Below are 25,661 nucleotides of genomic sequence, written 5' to 3'. Positions count from 1 at the left end.
CGGACATCAAAGCGTCGTCTTGAGTAGGATTTACTTCTGCATATTTAACCGTCAGCCAACGATCATTGGTGCGCGCCTGTCTGTTGCGTCGGAGTGGCTGCTCTCATCATTCAGTTTGAGTGTCAATCAAGTTCGGCCGGAAAACTGAAAGTTGACGCCGGACACCGCGCTAAACCGAACCAACCCATTCCATCCATTCCATCCATTCCAGACCCGGACCTTTTTGCAGGGATCTCGAAAGCTTTATTGAACTTCCCTGTTTCCATTTTCTCCCCCTTTCGAACTCTGAGAATTGTAGAAGATCTTCACCTCGAACCCCCCATTTCTCATAACACAACACAATCGGCCATTATGGCCTCCCACCCTCCGAAGCGCAAACCTGCTGCTCCCTTTGCGGGCAACAACAACAACTTCTCCGCCGCCGCCGCCCGCAAACGCCAAAAAACATTCGATGCGCGCTCGCTCGCCGTGCAGGCCGCCGACGCGGCACTATCTGCCTCCGGAGAACTGGATGTCGCCGCGTACGTGGAAGCACGGGAATACGAGATCCGGTCGCTCGAGTCCGGGATTCAGCGATCGAAGAATGCGTTGACGAGTCGGGCGTTTCAGAAGGTGCCGCGGTCGTTGAGGAGACGGACGGCGAGTCATAATGTGAAGAGGGTGCCGAAGAGGTTGAGGGCTAGGGCGAGGAGAGAGGTACGTTCCCTTACCTTTCCTACTTACTACTATTATTGAGTACTGTGGTTTGAAGATTCTAATGTGTATGATTCTGTTTCTCTTCAGATGATCGAAGACAACACCCCTACGGTATCGTCACGAACTCGAAAACCCACCGAACAAATGCGCATTCGGCTCGAAACTGCCCGACGCCTACAGAACCTGAACGCGAAGACGAAAGCCAAGCGCGCAGACTTGAAAGCGAAGCGAGATAAAGAGGTCCGGAAGACGTTGGAAGAATCCGGTAGTCATGCGTATGAGATTGCGCCCCGGGTGCCGAAAATCAAGAAGAATAAGCTCTCGAGGCCGAATCCGCCGGAAGCTAGGTTCAAGAAACGCCAGCAGTGCAAGATTTGGTTGCCGACGCATATGTTTCATGCGAAGAGGGCGCATATGGCTACTTCGAAGGACCCGTTGTGGCGGTTTGCGGTGCCGTTGTCGCCTACGGAGAAGAGTTATCGGCCTACACATCGGGCGAGGGGGTCGAGGGGCGCGGTGGCGTGGGATATGAGTTATTTGGCTACGGTTCAGTTGGAGGGGACGATGTGGGCGATCGAGGGGGTGTTGAGGGCTGTTGGGGTTGAGGGAGAGAAGGCGTGGGGAGTTAAGGGGAGGAAGTGGAGGGCTGGCACGAGGGGGTTGCGTGCTTGGGTGTATGAATGGGAGGGCGAGAGGAGGCCCATTGCACCGGTTACGTTGGTTTGGTGTGCTGAGGTGAAAGGGGAGGATGTGGAGATGGTGGATGCTGATGAGGGTGGGAAGCAGAGGAAGGGAAAGAAGGATTGGAGGAAGGTGTTTGCTCGAGTGCATCCGTCTGCGTTCTTGCAGTTGTGGAATGCGCTGTTGGGTGTCTCGAAGAAGCAGAATCCTCCGGTTATGGTTGAGGATTTGCGGTTCGAGATTGGCAGTATCGAGATCACTGGTCCGGGCTCAACGGAGGCGTTGCTAGCGTCATTTAAGCCAGTTGCTGTGGATGGAAAGGACATCGTCGCGGACAGTCCGGAAGCTACGTGGACATCTCTTCTGGGAGTCACAAACCCTTCCTCTCTGCCGCAGGATGCCGTCCTTGGATTCTCTGTCGCCGATCCTCGCCTCGAGTTCCCGCCCAAGACTCTGAAGCCGTCATCATCAGAGGATGAGATGCAACGGCTGGCTATACTACTCTCGTCGTGGTCCCCGGATAACACGCAGTCAGCCCCTGCTCTCTTCGATCGTCGCGCCCGCTTAGCTGCTGCACGTCAGTTGCCTAGCCAAAAGGCTATCAATCGACGTCGTTCGGAAGCTGGCCCTGGTGTACGTCCTCCCGCCAAAGATACCGACCCCAAGATACCTGTGATGGTTCTCGCCAGTCGACCTAGTACCCAGTCCAAGAGCAGCAGCGCGCCTGGAACCTGGACAGTTCTCCTCCCATGGAAGTGTGTGCTTCCTTTTTGGTACTCGCTGATGTACTATCCCCTCTCAAGCGGCGGAAACCCGAGATTTGGAGGTCTGAAGGAGCAGCAACAGCTCTCATTCGAGTCGGGAGAGCCGTGGTTCCCTGGAGATTTCCCCGGAACCCGCGCTGGCTGGGAATGGGGCCTGCGTGAGAGAGAAGAGGCCAAGCGAGAGTGGGAGCGACGTCCTAAGGGGCGCAGAACCGAGTTCGAGAGTATCGATCTCAGAAACGGGCAAAAGGGCGAGATAGGACGTGGCTGGGCCTGCGACTGGGAAAGGCTCATTCAAGGAGCGCCAGCGGCGAACAGTACAACAGACAAAGAACAGCCCAAACCCGATGATGCCACCAACCCTCAAGACAACGCCAGCGCCATTCACCCACCGCTGAACATCCACCAGCTCTCAACATCCGAGTCAGCACGCGCCCTAACCGACGCCTCAACCACCATCGACACCGCAGCCCTGGCAACCGTCAAACTCACCCTCCTCAACCGCGGCACACCAACCCCCCGAGCCCGCATCTATCGACTCCCAACCACTGATCCTGAGCTTCGCCAGAAATGGCTCTCGCTGTCGTCGAACAATATCAACGATACCAAGAACCAGCTCAAGAAGCAACAACCCCATGCCGCTACTCTCAGTAGCAAAGAAGAAGCCCGGCAACAGCTCGCTGCATCGCTCATCACCCCGTCTGCTGATGATGATACCCGTCAGAACCACTTGCCGATCCCAACTGAGGAAGATCTCATTGGCTTCATCACTACGGGCAATTATAACCTTGCGGAAGGAAAGGGTACAGGTATTGGGTCTATTCAGTTGTCGAAGGTGGTGAAGGGTAAAGCGAATGGGAGGAACATGTGTATCGTTCGGAGTGCAGGGGAGACGGTAGCGAGGGTGGGATTTTGGGAGTTGGTTTGATGCTGTGTCTGGATGGATAGATAGATGGATGGTGTGACTTTGTTGCATGATACCCTGTGTGTCTTTTAATTGTTTGGAAGAGAGGGTTAGAAGCATAGAGATGAATACTACTAAAGTTCTGCCCATTCAGTTGGGAGACTTTAACCATGCATATCTACTCCTCTAATCACAACACAATAAAATTAAATGTGAAAAACAGAACTGGTAACCTTCTCTAGCAAGCTAGGTATACATATACACACACACACACATGCAGAAACCCGGGAGACAGAACTCAAGGACCACGAGCAGCATCAGTAGTCAGGCAGACAGTCACGGAGTACCCACGCTATATCTCAACTTCTCTATAGATATGACAACTTATCCCCATCAACAACTACTCGGTAGGGAACAAATCTACCCAACAATCCGATCCACAAACCCCTCCTCCAACCTCGCAACCTCCTTCTTAAAGTTCTCCACCTCCTTCCAGCAATCCAACGGCCTCCGATCATTCAACCTCAAACAACTCACCACGTCCGATCTCGCCTTCTCAATCCCCGCATCAATCTCAACCAACTTCTTCCGTCCCTCCAACTTCGCCCGCAACTCCTCAATCTCACTGTTCACGCTGTCCCGCGAGATTTCCCGGTTGATCGGCTGCTGCTGCTGCTGTGCTTCAGCAGCTGCAGGGGCAGCGATGTAGCTCTCTCGCCCGGCGAAGGGGATCCGGGGCGCATCCAGATCCAGAGATCCGGCCGGGTAGTAGGAGGTTGTGGTGCTGGGTGGAGGAGAGGCGAAGGAGGGTGCCGCAGTGGTGTCTTTCACTTCGGCCAGCTTCTTCTCGATTTCGGCGAGGGTTTGCTGTTCGCGCGCGCGGAGACGCTCGAGTTCTTGGGCTACTCGCTCTTGAATTTGGAGTTCGAGGGCGCGGGCGCGGGCGGAGTCGGTCTGTATTTAATTTGAAGATATTGTGTTAGATGAGAGTTTGGAGGGAGGGAGGGAGGGAGGGAGGAAGCTGGTATGTATGTCTGTATGTACGTACCTCGGTGTTGGACTGGAGGCCGTCAACGAAGTTGGCGGAGAATTGGACGGGGGAGGAGCTATTCAGGTATAATTGTTAGCTGGATTTTGGTTGGTTATATGTTTGAGAAGGGACAATATATCAGGTTATTGGTTCGGCTGGGTAGGATATCAATGGATAAATATCAAATATCCTCCGTGGAGAGTCCGGCTCGATGTCATGCATTGAGCGCGTCCAAACCAACATCCCAGTCCCAAGCCAATTGATCTTCATATATGTATCCACCACTGCACCGAGAAAGGCAATCCTACCTCGAGAAAATGTGCTTCGAGTCGGCCGGAGCCGCGGGCTTAGAGCTGCCGGCGCCCATGATGTGCGGATATCGGGTTCGTGTCCGTGACTTCCTTCAGCCGAAGCTGTCTCTTGTGTTTGTTGGTGGCCGGAAGGGGAGAAATTGAGCGTAGTTCGGTTCAGTGGAACACCGCAATGGCCGCCGAGAGATCCTGATCGAGGGCAATTCCTGTGTCGGAGCAGGGAATTGCATATCGTCAAAGGTCCGTTTCTGAAGCCGACTTCCGCCGGGTCACGTGTAATTAGTCATCTTTATGCCTGAGGCATAAAGATGGTGATTTGTTAGTGCCTTAATATGTGGGAGGATGGTAGGTGCCTTGCGGCCTTACTGTTACTGGATTAGTCACGGGCTTCCGTTTTGGGATGGCTGGCTTTTTTACTTTCTTGGACGCTGAGGTTGGGTAGAGATGCAGTTGGTGCCCGGGTTTGCTGGGATGATTGGCTTGGGGAAAGTGTATTAGATTGTGTTTGCTATTTGTCGTTTTGTATATTGGTGATGTTGTTTTTAAGTGACTATTATGAGCGTTAGACTTCATGGGTCTTGGAGGGTCAGATCATGTGTGTGGATTAAGTCGATGGGGAGAGGAACTGCTTCACTTAAGATACTCTCTAGCATGGAAAGAGACATGTTGTTGCGCTTTCTACAAACTTAAGTTGGCTATTGTCACCAGTAGTATACTGTGGAGGATCTCACGTGCATTGAAGCCCAATTAAGAAGATCGCCCGGCCTATCGTCTGATCACTATACTATGACTCTAGTTGGGTGACGTAGCAATGTAGACTACTCCGTACTCTGTACATGCAAACAATAATTGACAGACCGGACAGATCGAAGCCTTTAAGTGGCTGATAGTGAGATGGAATCTCGCAGTGATACTGCAGCATGCAGGGAGCAGCCGTGAAGCGGATGGTTGCTTGCATAGGCTTGACGGTTACTTAAGGTTACGTCGACAACTCCCCTGATCATCATCTTCTGACAGCTAGATTAGTCCGTCCCAAAGCAAACCGCCGTAGTTAGCATGCAATTCACTGAATTGTGTGAATGATTCCGAGCTTGGTAAGATGCTCAATGCTCATGTCAGCATCTCCAGGTTCCCCAATGCCCCAGACGACCGCATCCGGACATGGGGGAGGCCAGCATCACCAGGTCTCTCTCTTCCCTCTCCTGACGCAGAGGCCAAGCACGAGAATGGCATTGTGGCATTGCATTGTGTGTGCCAGTGCCACAAACCAATCCTCCTCCTTCTATTCCCTTCGCTGCTAACCAATTCTCTCTCACCGGTGAACGACGGCTTAAACCCCACCATCCGGTTTCATGCGTCATGGCAAGGAGCGCGGGCGGATTCGCTACCGACTCGCGGCAACCCCGTCTTGCAGGCCCACTTTTAGTGCGAGGAGTGGCATCTGGAGACTGGAGACTGGAGAGAGCCCACGGCACTAAGTCAGAAAACCTGGGACAAGGCGAGAGTGAGACATCGGCAACGCGAGAACTCGGAAGGGACAGAGTGAGGGGAGCAGCGAAGAAGAATACTAGCGAACCCTTTCCCAATTTCCCTTTAGCCACGAACTGGGCAAACCCGGCGAACCCGGCGTTCCCGTTGGCTTTCGCCCGTCGGACTGACCTCATCGACCCCTCCAGCGCGAGATTTCTTTAGTTTCCCTTGCTGGGCTTCATGGCTCTGCTATTAATACGCCCACTTGCTCCCCCTTCATCATCGTATGCTCATTCCGGATAGTTACTTTAGAATCTTCCTGCTCGTATTCTTCTTCTTCTCCTCCTCCTCCTCCCTCATCCTTTGTTCTCTCCGCATCCTCTACTTCCATTCCCCGAAGTCTCTCCAGCTTTCCGTCTGCCCCTCCCCATACTATTTACTTCCTTCCTTCGCTGGGATTGACCCCCACCATCCGTTTCCTCCCTCCACCACTTTTTTTCCCCTTCACGCTGGATAATTCTCGTCTCAACACGTCTCTTGAGACTCGATCTATTTTCCATCCTTTCACAATTTCCCTCAAATCTCCACATCTCTTCAGTCACCATGCCATCTGCTCTGCTTGATGAGGCTGCGCGCATTGCCCGCCAGTTCGACTACCCCGCTGCTGCGGTGCAGCGTGGAGTAACGGAATACATTCGCGAGATCGATGAAGGTCTGTCCAAGGAGCACACCACCCTCAGTCAGATCCCGACGTATGTCACAGCAGTGCCCAATGGCACGGAAAAGGTACGTTCCAGACCAATCAGCTCCCTCCGAACAAAGCAGCAGCTGACCTGGTCGTTTTGGCAGGGATTGTACCTGGCAGTAGATCTCGGCGGCACCAACTTCCGCGTGTGTTCGATCGATCTACATGGAGACACTACCTTCTCCCTCACCCAGTCCAAGATCATGATTCCTCGTGAGACCATGGCGTCCGGTACGGCCAAGGATCTCTTCTTGTTCTTGGCCCGCCAGATCGAATCGTTCCTGCGCATTCACCACAACGACCACTTTGAAGCCCACGTTCGACGTCGCAACGAGAAGAATGGCAACTGTGAAGAGGACCTGTTCGACTTGGGTTTCACCTTCAGTTTCCCCGTGCGTCAGCTGGGCATCAACAAGGGTACCCTGATTCGCTGGACGAAGGGCTTCAACATCCCCGACGCGGTGGGCCAGGACGTCTGCGCGTTGCTGCAGAACGCCATCGATGATTTGGGACTCCCGGTGCGCGTGGCTGCCTTGGTCAACGACACCGTCGGTACCCTGATGGCTCGGTCATACACCTCTCCTGGTGAGACGGGCACCTTCCTGGGTGCTATCTTTGGCACGGGCACCAATGGCGCCTACGTGGAGAAGCTGGACCGGATCACGAAGCTGCAGACCATTGAACACTCTGAGTACGACAAGACCACTGGTGAGATGATCATCAACGCCGAATGGGGCAGCTTCGACAACCACCTGAGTGTTCTGCCAAACACCATCTACGACCAGCAGCTCGATGCCGACAGCAACAACCCGGGCATCCAGATGTTCGAGAAGCGCGTCTCGGGTATGTTCCTGGGTGAGATCTTGCGTCGCGTCATGCTGGACATGCAGCGCAACGAGTCCCTGGGCTTCCTAAAGACTGGTGGCGCTTCCACCGTCTCTGTGCCTCAGGAGTCTTCCCTGTACCGCCAGTGGGGTATTGACACCAGCTTGTTGAGTCTGGTCGAGGCCGACAAGACCGAGAACATGGAGCAGATCAAGGCTGCTTTGAAGGATCACCTCAAGATCGAACGCCCCACCACCGATGACTGCAAGGCCATCCAGACCGTTGTTCATGCCATTGGCAAGCGTGCTGCTCGCCTGAGTGCTGTACCGCTGGCTGCCATCCTCCTTTCAACCGGCAAGCTGCAGGAGGATGACCTTGTAGACATTGGTGTTGACGGTAGTCTGGTCGAGTTCTACCCCAACTTCGAAGGCTACATGCGTGATGCCTTGCGCGAAGTGCCCGAGGTTGGCGAAGCTGGTAACAAGAAGATTCGCATTGGTATCTCCAAGGATGGCAGTGGCGTCGGTGCTGCTCTGATCGCCCTCGTTGCGAGCAAGGAGGAAGCCCGCAGAAAGTCACAATAGTGGCCATCAAGACCATCTCGCAGGATTTTCCGCATTGGTTAGGTGTTTGAAGAGCGGTTGGAAGGACGGATGTTTGGGCATATTTGATCTTTTACGGCGTTGTACAGCTTACTGGAATTGTGAATATATCCTAGGTCGGAATAAATTTTCTCTTCTTATTACTATCATCTGTGATCCATATGGTGACAGCACTGTAGCTTTGCTACCAAGAGTACGGAGTAGTTGGGCTGACATGGCCAGTTGGGATTATAACGCTGCTAAGCCAACCAGGCGTTGCTCCTGAATTGCCAACGCGACCAGCGGACAAAGCGACGGGCACCAGAAGCGGTGGTGCTATTGCCCGCCACAACCGCCCACAGCCCTCTTCAAGTGAAAGAATTCAATAGTGCCTGATTTAGAGTCTGCCTTTCTTTGACCACTGGATTGGCACGAAAATCAGCGATGCGAATAGCATGCAGGTACTTAGTCTAGATGCAGTCCGGCTTCCACCAATCCTTGCTTCAGGGGCAGAAGTTAGTCTCCGATTGAAGTTAATCCAACCTCCCTGGAATCCCCTATTCCGATTTTCTTTGTGGGGAAAATCGATCCCCAGCGCCTGATCATTCCCAGTTAACAAAATTCCCTCGAAAGACTCTCTCCGGATAGAAATCTTTCCGATGCCGGAATGTCAGATGCTAACCATCCACGCTCAGTGTGACCCTCGCTTTGCCCCGTCACGTTGCCAACCCCAACAGGGTAGACCTGCAGCCTGCACAACCTGACCACTGCTTCGAAATACGGATTGCCTCTGCTCCGAATGGCCTGGCGGCTTGACATGCGCAACAAAGGCAAGGGGTGGGCAACCGGCCTGACTGGCGTGGCCAAGAGATGGTGACACAAATTGGCTTCCATTACGGCAATCGTCGTCAGTCAGTGAAGCCGGAAGGAGGGCTTTCCTTGAGCCGTCTTTCTTCTTTCACTGCTGATTCTCTTCACTTGCTCATCTTTGTGCTGACTTGTTTCTGTCTTTTTTCATTCTTCGATAACTGCTGTCATTCGGAGGCCAGAGGAACTTCTTCCGCTATCTACGTTGGCTGCTGCCCTAGTACTGCCATACAGCTCTGACTTTGAGAATTGGTTTCGGGTCTTGCACACCTATCATTCGACCATGGATGCTACCAACACGCAGAAGCAGCAGGGACCGTTTGCCGAACTAAAACCATTCAAAGTCACGCAGACAGAGGGCAACGGTTCCGCGAGAAGCAAAGAGAGTACACTTGTCGACTCTGCGCGAGATGCCTCTCCTCATTCACCGACAGTCGAAGCACAGCAGGAACCCAAAGCTCCCAGCTCGATACATAGTCATCAAGATGCGGAACCTGAGCCAGAATATCCCACTTCGTGGAGACTCGCACTGATCGTGATTGGGCTCTGTCTTTCGATCTTCTGCATGGCTCTGGTGGGTATTCCAACTAGATATGCGAAGATTTCATGCTAATAGGACCAGGACAACACTATTCTGGCGACTGCGATCCCCAAAATCACAGACCAATTCCAGTCCCTCGGCGACGTGGGCTGGTACGGCAGTTCCTACCTCCTTACAACATGCTGCCTCATCCTGGCCTTTGGCAAGCTATACACTTTCTATTCCACCAAATGGGTCTATCTGATGGGGCTCGGGATTTTCGAGATTGGTTCTCTGATTTGTGGGGTGGCTCCCAATTCGGTTGCGCTGATTATTGGACGGGCGATAGCTGGCCTTGGGGCTGCCGGAGTCTTCTCAGGAGCCATGATCATTATCTCGCAGACTGCACCGCTCGAATGGAGGCCTTTCTTTACCGGTTCCATAACCTCGATGTATGGAATTGCCAGTGTAGCGGGTCCCTTGATGGGCGGCGCGTTCACCGATCATGTCAGCTGGCGATGGTGTTTCTACATCAATCTTCCCATCGGCGGCGCGACCATCTTCTTCATCCTGTTATTCTTCAAGGCACCCAAATCAGTCAAGAGTACCAAGGGACTTAAAGATAAGCTGTCCCAGTTTGACTTGCCGGGCACATTTGTCTTTTTGCCCGGAATCATATGCGTCCTGCTCGCACTGCAATGGGGCGGAACCACGTATGAATGGGGGAATGGCCGCATCATCGCCCTATTGGTCCTGTTCGGCGTCCTCATCAGTATATTTGTCGCGCTGCAGATGTGGGGGAAGGAGAATGCCACAGTCCCTCCGCGGCTGATTAAGAATCGAAACGTATGGGGTGCTGCACTGTTCAGCTTCTGCGTTGGCGGTTCATTTTTTGTGGCAATTTACTACGTGTGTATCCCATCAAAGATTCTTCCAGTGTCCCACTAACGTCCACCAGCTCCCCATCTGGTTCCAAGCCATCAAAGGCGTCAGCGCCACTAAATCCGGCATCATGAACCTGCCCATGCTGCTCAGCGTCGTTATCTTCTCCATCGTGGCGGGTGGCCTAGTCTCCACGTTTGGATACTACACCCCATTCATGCTGATAGCCCCAGCTCTTCTAGCCATCGGCGGCGGCCTTCTCTCCACCATGGGCGTCCACGCCTCAGCTGGCCACTGGATCGGATACCAGATTATCTTCGGCATGGGCGCAGGCCTCGGCATGCAGCAGCCGATGATGGTGGTGCAGGCGGCGCTGAAGACCACGGATGTTCCCAGCGCGACGGCTATCGTGGCGTTCACACAGACACTCGGGGGAGCACTGTTCGTCTCCGTGGCGCAGAACGTCTTTCAGAATGAATTACGCAAGAACTTGGCGCAGGTGTCGGGCATTGACCCTGCCTCTGTCATGCGGGCAGGAGCAACGATGCTACGACATGTCGTATCGGCGGACCAGCTGCCGGCAGTGCTGGAGGCGTATAATGGGGCCGTTACGACGACGTTCTATGTGGCTGTGGCCATGGGAGCGTTGAGTATTTTCGGAGCGTTGCCTATCGAGTGGATTTCTGTGAAGGGGAAGAAGATTGGACCGCCTGCAGCGTAGTTGGAGATCTCTGTTTATTGCATGTGATTATTATAGGACTTGTATAATGCTAGTTGAGCGACAGACAATACATAGATCTAATCAGAATGAAAATGGAATGGAATGGCCCAAAGACGAGGTATCACGCTGACAAAGAAAATAAACGAATGTGTAAGACTGACCACCTCACCTCTAACAACAATGATGATAGGATTGAAGATCAAACAACAGCATACAAACTCAGATACACCCCCCAAATCACCCCACACGCACTCCCAAACACGACGCGCCGATCCACCGGCACAACCGTATACATGAGCAACGAGACCACAGGTCGGTATTTGAGTCTCGCGATCATGATAGGTTTGAAGTCCTACACAAACATTAGCTCATATACACATACACCCCCCATAAGATCCCATACAATTAAAGAGAGGTGGAAGAGAGAAATACTAACCTCGCAAACCAACCCCCAAACATCCCCCCATCCCACCCCCTTCAACAAATTAATCAACACAATAAACAGCACAATGTTCATCACACTCCCCACCGTCTGATCGAGGAGGAACTTCATGAGGAAGTTGTACCATCCTCCGCGCTGACGCTGCTTCGCGGGACGGAAAGGTTTCTTTTCTTTCAGCAGGACATTAGAGGTGGGGTCTGGGATGGAGATGTATACTTCTCCTATTATCCCTGATCCTTTCTTACCATTAGGAGTAGATGTTCTGAGGGGAGGTGATGATGATGGTGTTGATGATGTTGTGGCACCTCCCCGAAATAGTAAAGACCCAGGATACCGCCGTTCCAAGTACCTCTGCCAGATGAAATTGGGAGGGACGATGATGATCCCGTAGGTGATGAATTGCAGGAGGGCAGGGAGGTTGGGAGTGAATGTTGTTTTCTAGATCATTAATATTCATCTCTCTTTCTATTTCATGGTATTTGGTGTGCTTAGATTCGGTGGAAGGGGATGGGCTTACGGATTTCCGATGATGGTCTATTATTTGCGCTAGAATGTTGGCGATGGCGTTTAGGATGGTGGATTGGATGAAGGTTGTTGTTAGAGGGGAGACCATTTTCCCCTCTTTCCTCTCTTCTCCCTCTTTCTTTATATTTTATGGGGTTTATTTTTAAGGAGGGTGGGGTGCTTGCGCGTTATCTGTCTTTGATGATGGGATAGGGTGTTTGTTGTGATGGTTTAAGGGATGGTGGTGAGGCTTCAGGTTAAGGAATGGACATGGAACAATAACATGATGATTTGTATGGCAGTTGTAAAGTTAAGGAGGAGAAGATAGCGAATAGTATAAAGGTTAGTTAGTTAACTGATTAACGAATGAATATGAACATGGATGGATGTGATATAACATTTTCTCATCCCCATAGTTTAGTAGTGAGATGTTCATGCAGTGTGGGCACGTGTCCTTTCTGGTTTGGCGTCTTACTCCTGCCATCTAAAAAAGTTTACTACTACAACTTTTACTATATTAGTGCAAAGTACAAAGTAGATATTTAGTTATCTGATATAAATTTAACAATGACTATCATCCTATTCACACAGCTCTCTCTCCCGTACAATCACATTCGGTCCTTCCTTCGCACTCGTGAAATGGTCTACCAATGCCAAATGTCCTCGCTCATCCTCTCCTCTCCGATCGGCCAAGTCCATATCAAACAAAAACATCAACCGCGCAATCGTCAGCCGCATCTCCATCAACGCCATGCTCTTCCCAATGCACCCCCGCGGTCCAATACTGAAGGGACAGAACGCCCACCGCGCCATCTCCACATCCTCCCGCGTTGTCTGCCAGGCCTCCATCCCCGTCTGACAGATCGCCCCTTCGATCCACCTCTCCGGCAAATACGCGCCAGGCTGTCGGTAATAAGCCGCCTGTCGGTGGATCGAGTACGTTGGCGTCCCGCAGTCCGTCCCGCCCGGCAGGAACACTCCGTCGACCACCGCTCCGCCCTCCATCACTTCACGCGGGGGTGCTCCGGGCACCGCTGGCGCCAGGCGCAGCGCCTCGTCCAGGCACGCTTTCAAGTACACCAGTTCGTTCAGCTTACTGCCCGTCACGATCTCCTCCACCGAGCTGAAGTTCTCCCGGACCTCTTTCTGCAGCTGCGCCATCGCATGGGGGTTGCGCACCAGGTAGAAGATCGTCGCGGCTAGTGTCGTCGACGTCGTGTCACTGCCCGCGATCATCAGCACGTTGGCCTCGCCCCAGAGCTCAGGGGTCGTCAGGCCCTGGCCCGTCTCGGGATCCCGAGCGTTGAGCAGGTAGTAGAAGAAGTCTCTCTTGGCATCGTGGCCGGCCTTGGTGCGTTCCTGAGCGCGCTTGTTCGCTTCCACGCGCGAGCTCATGATGAAGTTCCATCGGTCGTTGGTAAGTCGGTGAATGAAGAGTTGGTCGAGGTGCCATCGGTCCAAGGGCATCCAGAGACCGCACTGTGCCTGTTAGTCTGGCGCTCGGGTGGGGGTCAATAGCAGCTTGAGACATACCACATAGTGACGATTTGCAGCCCGATCGACAAGCTCAATCAGCCGTCTCCGACTACTTTCAATCAACATATCGAAGCTCTTGCCGAAACACAGCTCGCCCATCACGTCATATGTGAGGTAGCTGAACCAGCGGCCCATGTCCTGCACCATGCCTGTCTTGCCGAGCTGCTGCTGCTGCTGTTGCTGCTGCTGCTGGGGACGCGCTAAGCCCGCACACAGTTGCCGCACGTGCAGCAGCATCACGTCTTCCATGCTCTTGAGTGCATGGTCGGAGAAAGCCTGGCTCAGGACACGTCTTTTCCGGCCATGCATGACCTTGTCAATGACGTTGTGTGTGTTGTACACGCCTTTGATGGCAGGGAAGGCATTGTAGAAATCGGCCTTCTTGAACCGCTTGCCGTGTCCGTAGATGTCATGAAGGCCTTGAGCAGTGTTCACAGAGACGAAGTTAGGTGCCACGCGGACATGAGAGCCGTATTGTTCATGAAGAGCACAGAGCCACAGGTGTCGGTCCCCCTGGAGGCCATGGTACAGCTGGACCCAGGGAGTGAGGGAGGCGAGCAAGGGACCTGGGATGCGGCGGAGAGGGTGGAAGAAGCGATTGTAAACCGCGTAGACGAGTGACTGATGTTGTCAGTATGCATTGGAAATAGGCAAGGTAGGGCGCCTTGTTGACATGGCACGGAAGGGTGTAAGGGGAGGGTAGATAGGTATCAACATACCAATCCCACGAGTAAAGCAAGCAACCCCCACCCTACGCGCGTTATAGAGAGAGCCTGCCAGCCAATTTGGGCCAGCATGATCGTCAAATCCTAGTACTATGGTGGGCGACACTAAGAGGTGGAATAATAATAAGATGCTGGAGCGTATAGTTCGGCCAGTCAACGAGCACCGAAGCTAGCCGGGGCCAACCGAGTCTCAACCCAGAAAGGGAATCCCCGCAAGCGGATAACAAAGACACGCAAATGACGACAGTCACTCGAGATATCAGAACCACAATCCAGATGGCTGTTTCACTTACAAGAGCTCACTGGCACTCGAGATTCGTCTACCGTTTTATAACTCCCTCTGGCTCGGTTACTTACGGGCTTTCCCTCGCGTCTTCTGCCCCTCCATTCCCCTCTTCCCTCTCTCTCCTCATTTTGGAGTACGAAAGTGTCTTCCCATGGGACTATGCTAGAACTATCGATTTGGCTCACTAGCTGCGAGGATGCGTCATTGTGGCCAGCTCCGGCTGGCTCGTATATCTAATACATAGGCAAGTGTGGTTCTCGGACGTCCTAGCCCGGGTGCCTCGGAAGGCTTCATATCTCTACACTGTAGATGAGGGTTAGCTTTGGCCGCCGATCTGAACCCATAATTTGTCTCTTGATTGGTAATGCTCATGCTCAGCTAAGATTGTTGCTGTCATTCCATGTCGTGTACGCTGTCGGAGGATATAATAACCACTCCTGCTATGTGTCTTGTCTTTCTGTCGCGGTTGCCGATGGGGCATTGCTTATCGATCCATGTCAGATCAGTAGTATTCCCTGGGACTGGTAGCCCAATCATTACGTGCTTATGCCGGCGCGTCTTATCAGACAAGAGCTAAGCGGAGTCGCGGGCTTCTTTGCTGTCCACTGCATGTGCAGAACATTGGCCACTGTTATCCGGCTTGCAGACAATGTAACCAGCGAGTCCGGATCAGCTATTATGTCAAAGTGCCGCTCATGTGTAACCGTGGAGACCGCCATCGAGAATCCACTGCTCGTTGTCATCATTATCGTCCTGCACTCTCCGCCAGGTCTGTTTTCGCTCTTTGCGTGCCGTGTCCGCTTGCTCTCCATCGGCCGATTTCCATACCGGTCGCAACAGCCCTCCAGCTGCGAGAAGGGGATTGTGGCTGAATGCTTTACCGCTGCTTTCTCTGTTCTCTCCACCCCCGAGCTCCTCCTCTGCCCTTGCTTCAGCTTCCTCTTCCGCGGAAGGGCCCGTCTCCGCAGGCCCAGCAGATTGGTAGACCTTCCTAACCTTCCCTCCCTTGATGTCCAAACTCATGATGGTCTTCTTCTTCTCCCATTCTGGTCGTGCCTTTTCCTCCATCTCCCGCATGATCCGCTGCTGTTTCTTAAGAGCCAGTGCTCGCTGCGCGGGTGTCATCCACAGCGTAGACGCTACGTTCGGTGTCTCGAAATCTGCCGCCTCGTCGACAACACGTGTCCGCTTGGCGTTCTGCGCCTGGAACGCAAGCAACTTGTCGCGATGTGCCCTGGCAGCGTCCAGCTTACTCGGAGTTCCCGAGCCCATGCCAGGACCACCCTCCCGGTGTACACTCTCATTGTGCGCGCGCATCTTCTCCTGTCCGCGCTCCGCCCGCAGCTCCCGTATCATGCTCTGGATCTCGTCGTTCGACAGGAGAGGCGTTTTGCAGAATGAACACGGCTGTAGTCCTTCCAGCGAGCAAATGATCTTTCCGCAGTTGAGGCAGTTCGGCGCAGGATCAAAGAGAGGATGTATGCTGGCGTTGCATGTGCACTTCCGTGCGCCACCACTTAGCGTCGGATTCGTAGATACCTCCAAAGCGGCAATGGCAGCGGCCAGGTCGTTAATATTATTCGTAGTCAGCGATCCCTTGGACGATGAGCCGGTCCCCGTACTGCTCCCACCCGCGCGAGAGGCAGACTTGGCCGCCTTTGATTTGACGTTCGGTAAAAGATCCGAGATCACAGGGCCAGAGGCAGAAGGTGGGTTCTTAGCCGGTGCTGGTCTCGGGGCCGGCGATTGATTGCGCGAAGAGGTAGCAGATGCCTCGCGGGAAGAGATCAACGGTGATGGCGATAGACCTGTGTCCAGTGTGCCGTCTTTCCTCGCGCTTCCATCTTGCCTGCTCCGGCTGGCCGAGACGGGCATGTAGTCCTCATCCTGGTCCTCCTTTCTGTAGCCACCCGTCACATTTCCAAAGTTGTCTGGTCGACGAACAGGTCCGGCGCTGTGTAGTGGTGGCTTCGACTTCTTGCCCCTCTTCGACTGCGTCCCCGAATAATTGTTCCTAGATGTGGATTCGCCGCTCGGGGCGGGTGACGGCGCGTTAGATCGCGGGGGTGGTTCTCGTCGTGAGCTGAATGCAGCAATGAATTCGAATGCGGCGGGAGAGTCGCCCAGAAGGTTTTTGAGGTGTTCGGCGCCTTCTTCTTTGGAGAGGCTGGCGGCGTAGGTGATGATCTGCGTGAGCGACTCCTCGTCCAGCGGGAGAATTTGGCTCAGCTTGGGAACGCCCCAGGAAATGAGGCTGGTATTGCTCATATCGCAGGAATGGTCAGGTAATAGGAATTGCTAGCGACTGAGCAGATTGGTGTGCATGACGGAATGAGCGTCTTAAAATATGGGATGATGATCGAGCGAGAGGGCCAAACGATGACGGACGGGAGGTCCCGAAGTGGGCTGCCGAGGCCATACTTTTCAGGCCAACATCGTATACTACCTTTGCAACCACGATCTCTAAGACATCACAATTCAGACTAGCTTGCACATAAATTATAATGATCATATCTGTATGTTACTTTCTCATGGAGTCTATGAAGAATTATCTCGACAGCTAAGTATCTCGATAGACAGCCCTAATAGGATAGCAGTCGTCCAACACACCATGAAGTCTACAAGGTTACACTTTGTACTCTTGTCTTCAAGCCGCCTCTCATATACAAGGCTTAGCGGTAGCTCCGAACTGTGGACTCTTATGCTCATGGAATTGATTTGATAGATAATGAACAACTAACAAAGGCACTTCATGGGTACTTATTTCTTACGTGTGTCACAACTGCGATTGATACCCCCTGGGCCTGTTGTTTCATCCTCGATTCAGCAGTAACGGCCCTCCAAGGAATAAAATTATGGTTGATGTTCAAAACTCAACCGTCCAACTTATACAAGAAGCTTGCCTTAGTTGTCGTGATATCGTTATACCCTGAAATCAACCGATCCAATTGATTGTAAAGCCCGAGCTGACCTATTGCCAGAATATTGTACATACAACCCGCATAAGAATCTATCATTCAAAAGAATAGCACACAACACCTATAAGAAGAAACATAAAGAGAAAGGCTAAAAACGATGCCGAGCATGTCCCACACTCTTCGACTCGAGAGTACTAAGGTAGGAAGTTCCTGTCGACGCCGTTGATGCCGGGTATTTACGTCAATATCGTTAAGCAAACGGAGACTATGTCCAAGACCTCGTCCAATGCAAACAGGTCCGCAGTCTGCAAGAAGCAAGGTAAAAAAAATGATGTTGAAAAGGATGTTGTAGAAAGGTATAAGGTGGTGAAAAGTAAAGAAGAGAAACGAAAAAGACCGAAGGCTTAAGAGTTATCCCCGTTTGCTTCACTCTTGATGTCTCCGTCACCAGAGCCGCCGGCGTCACTTGCTGCGGCCATGTCGGGCGTAAGACCGTTTTTCAATTTGCTGGGCGGGGGTGGCTTCTTCCCTGACAATTTCTTAGGGGCTCCTAATTTCTTCTTTTTCGTCGGAAGAGTTGCTGGGACGTCATCGTCCACAAGTGGGCGCTTAGGTGGAGCAGAAGTGGGAGTACTGGCACCATTCTCCATGGGTGTCTTGTTGCGGTTGACCTGTCGCCCTGATAAACCCAAGCATCTATCCAAGTGTTGTGCAACGCGAGTGACAACGAAGTATCTCGGGCAGTTCGGGCATTTCACAGTCGGGAAGGAAACCTTCTCTGGAGCTGCTTGTTTGAAGGAACTGTCAGGCGTTGTGGGAGGGCTTGAAGCTGGAGTATTGGACGTGTTTGTCTGTTTCTTCTTCTTCGGGTTCAACTTGTCGGTGGCAAACGGGTTTCCATGAACATCATGCCCCGGTTTGCTGATCATGGGCTGCTTCTGACAATACTCCCGATATGGATCAGGTGGAGGCCGAGCCCCAACACCCGTTACCGGGTATAATAGACGAGGCAAACGGCACTCTGGACAGATAATTTCTTTCGTAGTTTGGAGAGGGTTACCCTTGAGGTAGACCTTGCCTTCATCAAAGACAGCCGCATCAGTCTCCACGTGGATATCCTTGAGTTCCTCGAGGTCGAGGTCACCGGGCTTAAATGCACCAGCGGGCTTCCCGCTCTCTTCACGGCGTTTGGCTGCCTCTTCGTCGGCTTTTTGTCTCGCAGTGACCACCGCTGAGCGCATACGGGAGACCTTCTCGTCGCGATGCACTTTGGCAACTATATCGTGAATTATGTTATAGAATGTATCGTTGAGGATATCGCATGTCTAGTGTTGTCAGGATCCATTAACGACAGCCCCAGAGACGCTACTGTCCCGCAGCCGGAAGCATACGGGCATGAACGTACCAATTTTGCAAGCGTTCCTGAAGGAAAGGAACTCCCATTTTCTTCGGTTCCGTTTGGTTCGCCCATTTTGGCAATGTCCTGCGTGACTGCAAAGTATTAGAGCCGAAGCACCTTTGAAGACTGAGCGATTGAAGAAGCAAGCGAGCAGAAACTGCACGTGGGTAGGGTAGCTAAGCACATCGACTACAACTTGATAATGTATTCGATGGCAAGCTGCACCGATGAGATAACGCAATGGTCGCGTGGATTCTGCAAGACCCAAGGCAACAGTCAAGACATACCTCTGTGCTAGAGTATGCAAAGTTATTACGCGCCAATTAAAACGGAACTCGCAGTCGATAAACGGCTGCTCCCACACAGCGCTGAAGGATTATCCCCAGTATCAAACCGATGGCTCCATGTAGTTATGCGCAGGGTGTTCGAAGGCAAATCTGGGTCGGGGTTTACCGGTCGCTCAACGGATGCGGATGGGAGGGAACAATGGCGTAATAGACGACTACCCGATTGTGTTGGTCCGAACAAGGGAGCAATAAAGCAAATGCCCAACTCCCACTAGAAAGAATGTCTCAAAGAAATGGTACACAGGGACAATAGCACGTAGAGTCCATCTGTCTGGCGGGGAGTGAATGGCGTCTATAACCCGGGGGCGGGAAACACCCACGGTAGGGAGAATCAGCGGACTGCGCGCACGGCCATTACCGTGAGGGGGAGCAACCTACCTTGGCTTCACATCCGATAGAGCAACATATATAGAAAGAGCACAGTAGACTGTGTGACGCAGCCAAAAAACAAGACCAAGACGGCAAGTGAAGGTGCAGCACCAGGGGCAATCCTGGATCGGAGGACGTGGAGAGAGGCTCTTTTGCGCTGGCCTTTGCCTCTTTGAACTTGTCCGACCGCCCGATCTTATCTTATCGCATCTCCGCGTTTCCCTCGCCGTTTTCGTCCACCGCTTTTGGATCGTGTCTTGAGTTCCCCTCTTCGTCTGCTCGCGCTCTGCTTCTCCCCGCTCTCTTCTCGACGTGTTTCTGGATATCTTTTCTGTTTACATGCTTAGAGTCTAGATCAAGGGAAGCAGCCACTTATACAGTGTGGTTTACACGTCAAAACCACCCTTACATCCAATATGGCCTTCCAGTTCTTCGCCAGGGCGCATCAATCCAAGACGCCCACTTCTCCACCTTTGTCTTCCCCTCAGGCTCCAACTACAATAACTTCACCGTCTTCAAACAGCTCTCACTCCAGGCCACCGAAAGGTCCACCAGCTATCGTCGTACCTCCCTCTTCTGGCTCATCGTCTGCAAGTCTGGCGTCCAAATTTCAGCCTCCAGCAGGCCGAGACTCGACCCTCCAAGCTGTTCCATACCCAAAGCCCATCGCATCAGGCCACCCCACTCCGCACCCGCACGTTACCGTTGAAGTCGTGAGCACAGCTCACATCCCTTCCCTGACCAGAATTACGGGCTTGCTGCTTCCTATTCGTTATCCGAACTCTTTCTACACGGCCACCATCACTGACCCCGTGATCTCGTCACTGTCCCGCGTGGCCGTCTACCATGATCATCCGGTAGCCGCCGCGCCCATCTCTGCAGCACCAACTCCCTCAGCAGGCTTGAAGACGCCCACAATTGGGTCAGACAAGGTCATTGGAGGCATCAGGTGCCGATTGGAGCGGTTGCCGACTACTACTGCCGGGATCTTGCAAGGCCGGTCGAACTCGGAGCCGACGAATCTCTACATTCAGACTCTCCATCTACTGTCGCCCTATCGAGGGTGTGGCATAGCAGCATCGCTTCTTGACTCGCTACTCTACTCTCCTAGCTCCTTATCATCTTCTACATCGTCCGATCCGAGACCTGATAAGCAAGTCTCAGACCTGGTGAGGCACTACAACATTCGAACCGTCACGGCCCATGTCCACGAGGCCAACGAAGAGGGTCTGAAGTGGTACGTTGCACGGGGGTTCAAGGTGGAAGATGGCATAGTGGAGAACTACTACCGTCGCCTCAAACCTTCCGGGGCGAAGATAGTCAAGCTTGTTCTCCAGTGGACCGATGCGCCCAAAGAAGAAAACCTTCCCTGCAGCAAGGATCAGGACCAGCGCAAGGCCTCTGGGGGAGACGACGACGATGACTGGGAGAAGGTCGAAGCCGAAGACGGTGATGACGAAGACCACGGAGTACAGCCATTTGCCGACGCGGATTCTAAGCTTCTCGAGGTTGACGAGGGGGTAAGCAGGAAGCGAAAGGCAGATGATGAGCCTCAGCGGCCATGACATTGCACTGCTCTTTTCTAGAACTATAGAAGCACTGCTCATTTTGTTCCCTGTTTGATTTATTGATCTTTTGGCGTTCGGTTGTTTGCACTTTGCCCCCATCACTGATACCCTTAACATTGCCAAATGTCATTGTCATAGAATGCCCCTGTCTATACCATATATAGCTTGGTTCTTTCCACTCATGTTCGGGATGTATATAACCATCTACACCAAGATAATCATACTCCATACTCCTATCGCAATCTAGCAGTCTATGCCGTAACCCACCAACTCACCCGACAACAAACACCCCGTAAGCTCGGCCCTCTCTCAGTGAATACGAACCCACTTCTAGAACAGTCCGAAACAACTGACTTACAAGACTCCCAAGACGCGTCCCCCGTCACGTCATCATTGGTCGGTTATCAAAAGTGGATTTTGGCGATTCTTCGACATCTCTCTCAGCTGGAGGTTCTGATTGGCCTGCGAGATCATATCAGATTAATCGCATGTTGAGTGCGGCGGGAATGCATTGAACACGTCTAACAGATTCACCTCGAGGTGTAATAACAGTAACATATACCTTGGCTCATTCAATATTCTCCACACCTCTAGTAATGTAATGCTACCGCATTGTGACCGGGCTGCCGTTATGGTGGTCTTCTCGTTCGGTATTGGGGGAAAATGAGATAACCCTCGCAGGTTATGGGGTTATAGGAAGCGATGAGCCAAGGTATAGAGAGATAATCATAGTGTCATATGTAAAAGCGGTTTACCAATCAGCCTACTATATTGAGAGCTGTATGCAACTGCGGTTATGGTGCTTGATGTGTAAAAGGGATCAAGCTGGCAATACTCCCTTGGGTATAGATTCAGCTTACCGGTTTGGGGAATGCATCTACTGCTCACATGTTAACCGGGCCTCTTTATCTTTGTCGTAGCAGGCATTCGGTGATCAAGCTAGATTATTAAGGGAGGATAATTCTATACTAATTATCCGTGGTAGATTGAAGTTGTTGCGCTGATATTTCGTGTAGTAACTATATACTACTAGCGTCCCCTGTTCGAGGTTACCTATATCTTCTATAGCAAAGAGCGAAATATAGGGGTCTCCGCAGTCCTCCAAGTTGAGATAGCTGATCTTCAGTTCAAGATTGTGTCAGCTTGTGAGTCGTTTACAATTTGTCAAGCTATCAAACAACATAGAGTAGATGTGATGTGCGTCCCCTCACCGCCTCGATACATGCCCAGAATTCTGCCGCAGAAAAATGGGAATGTCCGTCAACCATTCCCTCCTCATCCAGACTGACAGTTTCAAAAAGCGAATTACCTCTTCATTGACTATTTTCACACCCTGTCGGTCCTGAGCAGACTATTTCGGCTTCAGTACTAGCTCAAGATGGCCTCCACAGCGCCATCCGCACCCCCTTCTCTCACCCTCCCCCCCTCGCAATTCGCCCGACTTCAACCTCACGCCTATCTCCTCGCCCACCTTTCACCACCCGCATCCAGCAACCAGCCCTCGATCCGAGCCAATGGCCGCGCTCCCTCGCAATTCCGCGTCACATCTGCGAACACAGGCTCCCTAACTCACACAAATGGCAGCGCCGTCGTAAGGGTCGGCGACACAACCGCAGTATGCGGCGTACGAGCGGAAATCCTCCCCACTGCCGACATTGCCTCGTGGAGCGTGTCCCAATCCTCAGCATCTACAAACAAGCGCCGGAAACTCGCCGATCAAACAAAGAAGCCTATAGAGGATGATGCGGAAGTGGAAGATCCCGAAGATGAATCGCACATTCAACAACTCAACCTTCTCGTTCCGAATCTTTCGCTGAGCACCGGCTGCGCACCGGGATTTGTTCCTGGCGCACCCCCGTCAGCACTAGCGCAGTCATTGTCTCATAAGATCTTAAACTTGCTGCATACTACGAAGTTGGTCCGGGCAGAGGATTTGCGCATTTGGTACCAGCCGCCTAGTCTTGGGCCGGAGGACCTGGAACGCCATAACGAGTCCGAGCAGATGGATGTGGATGTAGAGCGCGGGGAGGAGGTCGGCAAGGATAAGGAGATCAAGGCATTTTGGGTGCTCTATATCGATATTATGATCATCTCCTTGGCGGGAAACCCATTCGATGCTGCCTGGGCTTCGGTTTTGGCTGCACTGCGCGATACGAAGCTGCCCCGGGCATGGTGGGATGTCGATAATGAAATGATTGTGTGCTCGGATGCGGTTTCTGAGTCGCGAAAGCTCTCTTTGCGCGGTCTGCCTGTTGCGAGCTCATTTAGTGTTTTCGAGGCTGATGCGGCTGCTGGCTGGAGGGCGGTTATTATCCCGGACGCTGAAGAGGAAAAGAACATTGAGGAGAGTGCTCGAAAGGGAATCCAGCGGAGGTGGATCCTGGCCGATCCGGATGGATATGAGGAGGGACTCAGTCAGGAAAGGGTCTGCATTGTGGTTGATAAGGAGCAAAATGGAAAGGGCAAGACGGTTATCCACAATATGGAGAAGAATGGGGGATGGGCAGTGGGTGGGAAGGAGCTGAAATCGCTTGTTGACATATCTGTGCAAAGATGGGAGCAGTTGAAGCACATCCTAGAGCAGTGCTAATTGTTTAGAAAGCGACTAATACTACATGCTATGATACCATGTCGGTCATGACCAGACTCTAGTCCTGCGTAGAATGAACTCGGTAGACATGTTAAGATGCAAAGGAAGCATTTATGTCTAGGAACATTACAACTGTTTGAGCGAATAGCCCAATTTTCTCCATAAGAAGTTGACGGTACGAGGCGCTGGATTACTGGAGCTGTCTGGATTTCCTACATCATTCATCAAACATCGGATGCCAAGACTGGATCTCGACCTTCCGCCGCGCCAGAGGAAAGCTCAACGGCAACTCTTCACTGCGACCCTTTGACAAGTGCCAGTAAACAACTTGACACCTGTATGCTAGAGTCAAAATGGCGACTGACGTGGCTTTTGACACGAGCATGGTATGAACAACCAGAACAACTGCGTCAGCATACCCCGCTAACCTGCCCAGGGCTCGTTCACAGTAGAGCTCTACAATGCGCATGCGCCCAAGGTCAGTTTCCGAGATCCTAAGCTCAGCCCCTCCTTGTTATGAAGCCAGTTACTGATATATTTATACCGACTAGACGTGTAAGAACTTCGCGACGCTTGCGCAACGAGGCTACTATAATAATGTCATCTTCCACCGCATCATCCCAAACTTCATGGTACAAACCGGCGATCCTACCGGCACTGGCAGAGGAGGAAGCTCAATCTACGGCGAGAAATTCGAGGATGAAATTAATCCTAACCTCAAACATACCGGTGCTGGAATCTTGAGCATGGCAAACAGCGGGCCCAACACCAACGGCAGCCAATTTTTCGTTACGCTTGCCCCGACGCCATGGCTAGATGGAAAGCACACCATTTTCGGCCGCGTCAAGAGCGGCATGAGAGTCATACAGCGCATGGGACTGGTGAAGACAAACTCGGAAGATCGGCCTGTGGATGAGGTGAAGATTCTTCGTGCTAGAATCGTGGAGGAGACTGGAGATGAGTGAGAGATCCTATAGCAGATGGTCATAGGCAATTCATCCGCGAAGACTACACAGCATTCCAGCAACAGCGGTCTTAGATATGATGCGGGCTGTTGGCATCGGTGACAGACAGGCAGACGTTGGGACCGAAACCTCAGCACTGCACTCTTCGAGAGCAATGCAGGGCACGAGCAGCTGCGCTTTGATTACATAGCAGAGCCAGGCCTGCGGAACACTACAGCCGCCTTGGGTTGAAGTCTGCAACGCAAGAGCACAGTTCATATAGGAAAGACTACATAGTAGAATAGGAATGTTTCACTACAAAACGAACCGCTTCCATCAGATGTTACCATCCGGAGCAGCAGATACAGAGTGAAATGTCTATCTACCACTCCTATAGAACAAGACCAGTGAAGGCTTGTACTGAGGACGACGGAACTGCTACGAACAAGCAGTCTGCCTATGCAGAGCACTAGGAGTGGTGTGAAGAAGAAAAGAAGCTCTGGTTGTGGGCGAAATCCTCCTTAAGCGGCTCCCGGAAGTCGAGTCTAGCTTCTTTCGGAATAGGCATATTTATTGTAGCCTCAGGCAGCCATAAGAACTAACAGTGAATATAGATCTAAAGAGCTGCAATAGCATGGGTATCAATTGATCTCGGTCAAAGAAAAGCTGTAAAAGTTGCTCGGCTACTTGATTTACTATCGCATTTACTCTCTGGGGGGAAGGAGGCTCAACGCTCGTGCTAAATCCAACTGCATTGATATCAACAAGCACTGATTCCCCGTCAACACTAACATCTTCCTTACGTTGCTGAAACGCAACTGGTCATCATTTATGCATACATATGCAATTCAGTCTACGCTTGTGTAGCAAGTAAGCCTTCAATATCTGTTGCTTCCTCAGCCAACGTTAAGATCTCGAACGGTTTAGCTAAGTATTCATCACGTGATGCGCCAGTGCGGGTCCATATTTCTTCGCGTGTCCCGCGATTTTCTTTTCGTTTCCGAAATTCTTTCTCGTCTTCAACGCATGATCTTCA

General features: G+C 52.2%; 11 protein-coding genes across 11 annotated transcripts; 6 read left to right on the top strand and 5 right to left on the bottom strand.

Moving 5' to 3' along the window:
* The first annotated feature begins 71 nt into the window (after positions 1-71).
* Positions 72-3,219, top strand: ASPBRDRAFT_181457 (ribonuclease P/MRP protein subunit POP1). Its single transcript, XM_067619948.1, has 2 exons — positions 72-696; positions 784-3,219. The coding sequence occupies exons 1-2, from the start codon at positions 352-354 to the stop codon at positions 3,067-3,069; spliced, it is 2,631 nt and encodes an 876-aa protein (XP_067477194.1). The 5' UTR covers positions 72-351; the 3' UTR covers positions 3,070-3,219.
* A 246-nt stretch (positions 3,220-3,465) lies between these two features.
* Positions 3,466-4,442, bottom strand: ASPBRDRAFT_56705 (Mic19 family protein; the record flags this gene model as incomplete). Its single annotated transcript, XM_067627609.1, has 3 exons — positions 3,466-3,999; positions 4,094-4,151; positions 4,384-4,442. 3 exons carry the CDS (start codon positions 4,440-4,442, stop codon positions 3,466-3,468), a joined length of 651 nt encoding a protein of 216 aa, XP_067477193.1.
* A 788-nt stretch (positions 4,443-5,230) lies between these two features.
* ASPBRDRAFT_645973 (uncharacterized protein) lies at positions 5,231-6,255 on the bottom strand. The gene has a single exon (XM_067628486.1). The coding sequence runs from the start codon at positions 6,048-6,050 to the stop codon at positions 5,502-5,504; it is 549 nt and encodes a 182-aa protein (XP_067477192.1). The 5' UTR covers positions 6,051-6,255; the 3' UTR covers positions 5,231-5,501.
* Positions 6,256-6,459: 204 nt separating this feature from the next.
* Positions 6,460-8,010, top strand: glkA (glucokinase glkA; the record flags this gene model as incomplete). The annotated part of the gene is made up of 2 exons (XM_067618147.1): positions 6,460-6,642; positions 6,706-8,010. 2 exons carry the CDS (start codon positions 6,460-6,462, stop codon positions 8,008-8,010), a joined length of 1,488 nt encoding a protein of 495 aa, XP_067477191.1.
* Positions 8,011-9,157: 1,147 nt separating this feature from the next.
* On the top strand, positions 9,158-10,997 carry ASPBRDRAFT_56703 (MDR family MFS transporter; the record flags this gene model as incomplete). The annotated part of the gene is made up of 3 exons (XM_067627608.1): positions 9,158-9,448; positions 9,497-10,303; positions 10,353-10,997. 3 exons carry the CDS (start codon positions 9,158-9,160, stop codon positions 10,995-10,997), a joined length of 1,743 nt encoding a protein of 580 aa, XP_067477190.1.
* Positions 10,998-11,196: 199 nt separating this feature from the next.
* Positions 11,197-14,276, bottom strand: ASPBRDRAFT_197647 (uncharacterized protein; the record flags this gene model as incomplete). Its single annotated transcript, XM_067621125.1, has 5 exons — positions 11,197-11,349; positions 11,434-11,877; positions 12,550-13,422; positions 13,477-14,100; positions 14,199-14,276. The coding sequence occupies 5 exons, from the start codon at positions 14,274-14,276 to the stop codon at positions 11,197-11,199; spliced, it is 2,172 nt and encodes a 723-aa protein (XP_067477189.1).
* A 907-nt stretch (positions 14,277-15,183) lies between these two features.
* ASPBRDRAFT_197646 (uncharacterized protein) lies at positions 15,184-16,758 on the bottom strand (the record flags this gene model as incomplete). The annotated part of the gene is made up of 1 exon (XM_067621124.1): positions 15,184-16,758. One exon carries the CDS (start codon positions 16,756-16,758, stop codon positions 15,184-15,186), a length of 1,575 nt encoding a protein of 524 aa, XP_067477188.1.
* A 1,054-nt stretch (positions 16,759-17,812) lies between these two features.
* On the bottom strand, positions 17,813-18,879 carry ASPBRDRAFT_31831 (SGF11 family protein; the record flags this gene model as incomplete). The annotated part of the gene is made up of 2 exons (XM_067622942.1): positions 17,813-18,733; positions 18,814-18,879. 2 exons carry the CDS (start codon positions 18,877-18,879, stop codon positions 17,813-17,815), a joined length of 987 nt encoding a protein of 328 aa, XP_067477187.1.
* A 911-nt stretch (positions 18,880-19,790) lies between these two features.
* On the top strand, positions 19,791-21,340 carry ASPBRDRAFT_45249 (uncharacterized protein). The gene has a single exon (XM_067625355.1). The coding sequence runs from the start codon at positions 19,940-19,942 to the stop codon at positions 21,086-21,088; it is 1,149 nt and encodes a 382-aa protein (XP_067477186.1). The 5' UTR covers positions 19,791-19,939; the 3' UTR covers positions 21,089-21,340.
* Positions 21,341-22,365: 1,025 nt separating this feature from the next.
* On the top strand, positions 22,366-23,730 carry ASPBRDRAFT_45248 (3' exoribonuclease family protein). Its single transcript, XM_067625354.1, has one exon. The coding sequence runs from the start codon at positions 22,470-22,472 to the stop codon at positions 23,679-23,681; it is 1,212 nt and encodes a 403-aa protein (XP_067477185.1). The 5' UTR covers positions 22,366-22,469; the 3' UTR covers positions 23,682-23,730.
* A 201-nt stretch (positions 23,731-23,931) lies between these two features.
* Positions 23,932-24,993, top strand: cyp1 (putative peptidyl prolyl cis-trans isomerase (CypC)). Its single transcript, XM_067619947.1, has 3 exons — positions 23,932-24,067; positions 24,118-24,159; positions 24,233-24,993. The coding sequence occupies exons 1-3, from the start codon at positions 24,035-24,037 to the stop codon at positions 24,644-24,646; spliced, it is 489 nt and encodes a 162-aa protein (XP_067477184.1). The 5' UTR covers positions 23,932-24,034; the 3' UTR covers positions 24,647-24,993.
* The last annotated feature ends 668 nt before the right edge of the window (positions 24,994-25,661 follow it).

The sequence above is a fragment of the Aspergillus brasiliensis genome (genome assembly GCF_001889945.1).
Source record: "Aspergillus brasiliensis CBS 101740 unplaced genomic scaffold ASPBRscaffold_9, whole genome shotgun sequence".
NCBI lineage: Eukaryota > Fungi > Ascomycota > Eurotiomycetes > Eurotiales > Aspergillaceae > Aspergillus > Aspergillus brasiliensis.
Note: the sequence above shows the minus strand (reverse complement) of the source record. Positions and strands in the feature narration are given on the sequence as shown.